The sequence below is a fragment of the Benincasa hispida genome, chromosome 7 (assembly GCF_009727055.1).
Source record: "Benincasa hispida cultivar B227 chromosome 7, ASM972705v1, whole genome shotgun sequence".
In the NCBI taxonomy this organism is placed as follows: Eukaryota; Viridiplantae; Streptophyta; class Magnoliopsida; order Cucurbitales; family Cucurbitaceae; genus Benincasa; species Benincasa hispida.
The window spans coordinates 34,238,085-34,244,262 of NC_052355.1; the positions used below are offsets into that span (position 1 = coordinate 34,238,085).

The 6,178-nt window shown below is 35.8% G+C and overlaps 1 protein-coding gene across 4 annotated transcripts; it reads right to left on the reverse strand.

Moving 5' to 3' along the window:
• Window positions 1–1,193: 1,193 nt before the first annotated feature.
• LOC120081270 (zinc finger CCCH domain-containing protein 53-like) lies at window positions 1,194–5,544 on the reverse strand. 4 transcript variants are annotated; one of them, XM_039036001.1, is made up of 9 exons: window positions 5,299–5,544; window positions 3,618–4,894; window positions 3,344–3,538; window positions 3,078–3,257; window positions 2,616–2,986; window positions 2,349–2,517; window positions 2,055–2,252; window positions 1,845–1,949; window positions 1,194–1,740 (listed from the first exon to the last, which is right to left on the reverse strand). In XM_039036001.1, the coding sequence occupies exons 2-8, from the start codon at window positions 4,610–4,612 to the stop codon at window positions 1,877–1,879; spliced, it is 2,181 nt and encodes a 726-aa protein (XP_038891929.1). In that variant the 5' UTR covers window positions 4,613–4,894; window positions 5,299–5,544; the 3' UTR covers window positions 1,194–1,740; window positions 1,845–1,876. The 4 variants fall into 4 exon arrangements, with proteins under 4 accessions (XP_038891929.1, XP_038891926.1, XP_038891928.1 ...); XM_039035998.1 differs by having other exon boundaries at window positions 3,072–3,257; window positions 5,299–5,540; XM_039036000.1 differs by having other exon boundaries at window positions 3,072–3,257; window positions 5,209–5,540.
• Window positions 5,545–6,178: the final 634 nt, after the last annotated feature.

Here is a 6,178-nt window from a genome sequence, read left to right on the forward strand (position 1 = left end):
TTGATAAATATATACCCTAAACTAATTTTGTGTTTGAAAGGTTATTAACTTTAAAAATTATGTGATGAATTAAAAGTTGATTTACTAAGCATGAAACTAAAAAAATTTTAAATGGATTTTTCAAAAATAAAATAAAAATAAATATGGATCCATGTACCATTTAAAATTACTAAATGTATTTAAAGTTGAACAACTTTTTAAGTTTTCTGGCACATCCCCCGTAAAAATTGGATTTTTAGAAATCTACCCTACATATTCTAAAGTTCATACTTCTATTTAAACCCAAACTCTTAAAAATAGTAGAATTTTTCTTGGTTAAGAAATTATATTTGTTTTCTCCTAATTTCATAAATAAAAATAAGTTTGATAATAATTATTTTTTATTGTTTTTATTTCCATAATCCATACTTAGTTCTTCTCCTTTTCTTATTGTTAATCTAGTTTCAAAAAGAAAAAAACTACAAAAACCATACTATATACTTCTTTTAGTTTTTAAAACGTGAAATAACAAATGAAAATTTGATAATATTTATAACGCCTCATCTAGTAACTATATGACTTTAATTTATTATATAAAAATTGTGCACTATTTATTTACAACTTCATTACTATGATTTTTCTTAACTAAACATTTAAATTTTTTATTAAACTTTGGAAGCAAAAAAAATTAAACTTTCAAAAACTAGCTTCATTTTAAAAACTCATAATAGTTTGATAACATTTTTTTTTAAAGAAAAAATTCACAAGTAGAGATAGTATTAAGATTTAAAATGTCGATATCAATGGAAATATTAATGCCTTAATTATACGAAAATTTCAATAAAAATATCGATAAAATATCTAAAAACAATACAAAAATAGAAATTTCAAAAAGTCAACAAATGAGTTTTAAACAAAGTAGGATGTCTATCATTTATGTTATGTTTACATTATTGACATTTTGTTTATCTTTTTTGTTTCACCGATTTTCTACCATACAATGAAAATATCAACAAAATTTTAATACTATGAATGTATATAAACTGAATTTTCAAAAACTAATAAGGTCTAAACTTTTTAACTTCTAAAAACCTAAAAAATAAATCAATCTCACTCTAAGGAACTACTATGAAAAGGAGATAAATGTTGCAATATCGATATTTTTAGATTCATCTTAACCTATCTGCTTAACCTTTTGGATCGATTAACAACGATAAACAACAACAAAAGAAAGGTATTAGGGAAAATCAAATTAAAAATTGAATATTACAGTCCCCCAGACTCCCATCATCATCATCTTCTCCTTCTTCCTCATCCCCTACCATTTTTTTCTTACTACTACACATTTTAAGTACTCTGTGAGAAGAAAAAATAACAAAAAAAAAAAAAAAAAAAACCCTTCTTTCTTTCTGTGTGTCCTTTTCTTTTACTTAAACCTGTAATGCAAATTTTTTTTTACCACTAAAAGAGATAGAAGATGGATTTGTTCTCCTGTGCTTCTACTACTACTACTACAACAACAACAATTAACAACAAAGAAAAAAAATGGGTGACCCCACTTTTTCCCCTTTTATGTATGCTTCTTTCTTTTTTCTCTCTTTGTACTGTTGATGATGGAGCCTTTGTGGAGCTACTGCTTCTGACTCTTCTTCCTCTTCTGCTGATTCTCTATAGATATTGTTTTCATATAGTACTCCTCTGTTTTGGTTAATCACTTTTTTCTTTTTTCCTTTTTTTTTTGTTTATGTATTTATTTCCTTCCTGGAATTGACCAAACATGATTGTTAAAACTTAATCTTTTCTTTTTTCAAACACCCCCATTTGCCTTTTTTTTTCCAATGGGGTAATCATTCAATAAACAGTACCTGCTTGCTGCTGGCTGTTGCTGCTTTGGATGCTAAATTCCCACTGGACATGTCGGCCCGCCAGTCCCCGCATACATTCCGATCGCGCCGTGGGCGGACGGGAACCTGTAGTAGTAGATTGGTTATTGTTTGTATTTCAAGGAATACTGTTTGTATGTATGTTTGTATGTTTTTTTGTTTCAAGTTTGTAGTACTGATACTGATACTCACCTTGGCATTTGGCAATTGTAGGATTTGAAGGATGTTGCTACTTCCAATGAGGGAGTTGATGTGAGAATTGATGATGAAGACATGTCGGAGCTGTTTGTTGCTTCCCCGACCGCTGCTATGTCAGAGAAGTTCGTCGAGTAGTCGCCGGTGGCTTTTGCAGGAGATGCAAAAGGACTATCAGGGAGATTATGTTCAAAACTGCAATATACATTATTATACTGGTTACAACAAAATGTTAACTAAAAGAAGAATCTTGAGATTAAAAGAAAAAAGTTGTATCAATTGTGTTTTTACCATTCAAGTAAATCACTGTCATCAATCTGAGATCTCTCCTTGTCATTCCCACCTTGAGTAATTGTCGCCGAGGTTCCGTTATCAACTGGGGTGGGCTGCTGTGGTATGTCGGTTGACGACGGCATGACTGAAACAGGAGGTGGCGTCCGCACTGGCATAATGCCATTCTCTGCAGGCAAAACAAACAAAAGTTAGGATTTTGGAGTTGAGTTAACACAAGTTGAGATTGAATTCATCAATCGTGATGGATTATGATTATGAACCCACCTCTCAAGATGTCTGAGGTGCTGCTACTGCTACTGTTACGAATGGTGGGGAAGATGAGATTTTGAGCAAACGGGTTCGGAGAATGCGTTGGGGAAGGAACCGGGCTGCCGGTGGAAAGAGCACGGTGGTGGTGGTGGGAGAGCTGATTCTTCTTCACATCAAGAAGCTGCAGATTCAAAAGGCGTCGACTTTGAAGATCAAGTGCTTGTAGATCAGCTTGTTGTTCTTCCAATTTCCTTCGCCATAACAGATCTTGTTGAGAATTATAAAACATTCTTGACCCAAGTTGAAGATGATCATAAAGTTCTCTGGAATCCAATCCAGTTGGAGTTCCACAAGGGGAGAAATCTCTATCGATTTGCTGCTGCTTCCTGTTAGAACAACAAAATCTAAGATTCTCATAAAATAAACTCTAAAAAGGAAAAAACCGAGAGAAAAAAGAGTAAGAGAGAGTGCCTGTACTTGTCTGGGACTTTGCCTTTCTCCTTGTAAGGTTTAACAAGAACACGAGCATCGCAAACAAAATGAGGATTCCCTTTAGCCAAAATGAGCTTCACTGTTTCAGGGTAAACAAAAGTGACAAACCCAAACATTCTCTTTTGTTGATACGGGATTCTCACATCTTGAACTGGACCATACATGCTTTACCCAAAAAAATAAACAAAATTTCAGAAATGGAAGAAGAAGAAGAAATGAAATGAAATGAAGAATTGGGTTTGTGAAGAAACCTGAAATAATTCGACACATCTTCTTCTTTGAAAGTGCTATCAGCTGGGAAGGTCAAGTAGATCTGTCTTGAAGCTGGATTGATGATACCGGCGCCGCCGTTCAACGAGAATTCATTTCGTTCTAGCCGATTGGACCGGCCAAATTTATGCAGATCTTCCCCCATCATTAAGGCTGCGGCGGCGGCTGCGGCAGCTCTGCAAACAGAGGAGTTGAAATATGAGATTTTGGTTGTGTAAATCACATGACATTCTTCAGAACATGTAAAGATTATACCTCTGGGAATCGTTTTGTTGCTGTTGGAGAAGGAAGTTGATGGATTTTGGAGAGTAAGGGAAGGAATTAGCAGAAGCCATAAGCTGAGAAGCAGCGGCGAGGCGTTGTTGAGCAGAGGATTTGGATCTGAGAAGTTCATGACACTGCTCCATCATCTCGATCTTACTCGGCGAGCCGACGACGGCGCCGCCGTCGGAGTCGCCAAGGCCGCCGTGGAGAAACCGGCAACTGGTTCCATTCTTGCAAAACCCTCTAGCGTAGTAAAGACAAGGCTTCCAACCCAACCCACAATTCAAATCCTCTGTTCCCAAACACGCATCGTTGACAGAGCAGCTCCGGCGATGGACCGGCCCTCCACCCCAAGTGGCATCTCCACCGTACGACCCAAATCCGCCACCGGTGGGACTCGACGACAAGTCCGCCGGCGGGAAAAACAAGTCCGAATTTTTTACACCGATTGTCGGAGAGCCGTCGTTGAGGAAGGAAAGTTGGTCCTGAAGCTGAAATTCATCGATCATATCACTCGCCGGAGCTCCTCCAGCACCAAAACAAGACGACCCAAGTGGTAAATTCCCAGGACTAATCAAATGATCATCAGAATTTTGAAGGTCAGAGGAAAAACCAGCAACCCAAGAAACAGAACTAGAAGAAGAAGGGCTAGGAATTGAAAGTGAAGGAGGAAGATTAATTCCCAACCGAGAAGAAGAAGAACTCTGCCTCGAAATAGCAATAGGATTCGTCGAAAGAGAAAACGGAGAAGGCGAAGAACTCGGTGTCGACGGAGTCGACGGCGAGTTAACCGCCGGAAGACTCAAATCCTTCCTAGCCTTAAGAATAACAGAGTGAAGCAAAGCTTCAGGGCCAAAAGCCAACCTAATCATCTCTTTTTCTCCATGGTCTTGAATAAGAAGAAGGCCCATGATTTTAGAAGCATTTTCAGGGTCCAAATTTTGGATCCTAGAGAACACAATTCTTGAAGCTTCATAGGAATCCATGGAGGGGAAGAGAAAAGAGAGAGAGAGTTTCACACCCACCAACTAAAATGAAGAAGAAAGATTGTTGTTCCCTCTGTTTTCTGGTTTTGCTGGTTTTGGAGACAAAAGTGAAATCTTTTACAAGTAATACTTGTTTTTCTTAACTTTGTTTCTTTGTTTTTCTCAACGTTTCACCTACCAAAGTTGTCGAGATCAAAGAGATGAGATGGGATTAGAGTTGGCGTAGCTTCACTTCACTCTCATATTCTCTCTTTTTTCCTTTTTCTTTCAAAAAGCTTGTTCCTGAAACAACATACCCAAAAAAGAGGTAAAGAAAAGAGAAGGTTGAGCAAGAAAATCAAAAAAAGAAGGGTTAAAAGAGAAAGTTTGGTGTCACAAGAAGGTATTCTCGTGTGGGTTAGATGAAAAGAAAACAAAAGAAAAGAAAAGGAAAGAGTTGCCTTCATTAAAGGGAAAACCCTCAAGAAGAAGAAGAAGAAGAAGAAACAGTAAGAAAAATGTAAACTTCTTATTTATTTACCAATGAAAGAAGAAGAAAGTTGAAATCTTTGTTGATGAAGAAGTGTATAATGGTCAAAGATTGATGTTTTTTTTACCATAAAAGCCAAAGCACCGCCTTCAGTTGAAATGGGTTTTAGTTTTTGAAGAAGAAGAGAGGTATGATTTTGGTGTTCAAAAGGAAAAACCTGCAACTCTGTTTGCTGCTGCTGCTGCTGCTGTTGCTGCTTCTACTGCTACTCTGCCATTGTTTTCTGAAGCTGAGCTTTCTCTTTCTCTCTCACTAACTTTCTCTCTCCTTTGAATTCAAAAAAAAAAAAAAAAAAACAATCCCTCAAAGAGAGAGGGAAAGAGAGGGAGAAAGAAGGAGTTTGTTTGATTGATGCTTTGGAGTGGATCCAGATCTGTGGTTCAAATAGCGCACGTTCACTTGCCCCAAACCTCTGACACTCTTTTTCTTTTTTCATTTTTTCATTTTTTTTACCCAAAAGAAAAGTTTAAAAATAAAAGAAATAAAAAAAAGGAAAAAAGGAGAAATTTTTTTGAGCTCATTCTCAAGTCCAGAACCAGACAGACTTGAAATAAGAGGGAAAAAAAAAAGAGAGAGAGAGTTTGGAGTGGAGCGCGTGAGTAAACACGCCGTCGGCCCCACGGCACATTTTTCAAATCAAGTAGTGAATCCATCGTCAATAGACCATCTTTATTTTCTCTCTATTTAATATTGATTTCTACTCGATCGAGTCTTCTATAATTTAGTCTCTTTTAATAGATCAGTTCTAGTATTAATTTATTAACTTTTAAAAATATATATATTGATACTTTAACTATGAACTTTTTAAACACGTTCAAATATTGTATTTCATTGTATGAATATTGTTATTATTATTTAACCGATTTGGTTAAAAAAATTCGATAAACTAGATTTAAGATTTATTGAAAATATATTAACTAAATTTTGACATTTTGAAATACGTAGACTAGAATTGAATAAACTTTAAAGTACATGGACTAAAATAGTATTTTAACCTTAAATCTGTCACAACCTATTAGTTTAAACTTTTAGGTTTT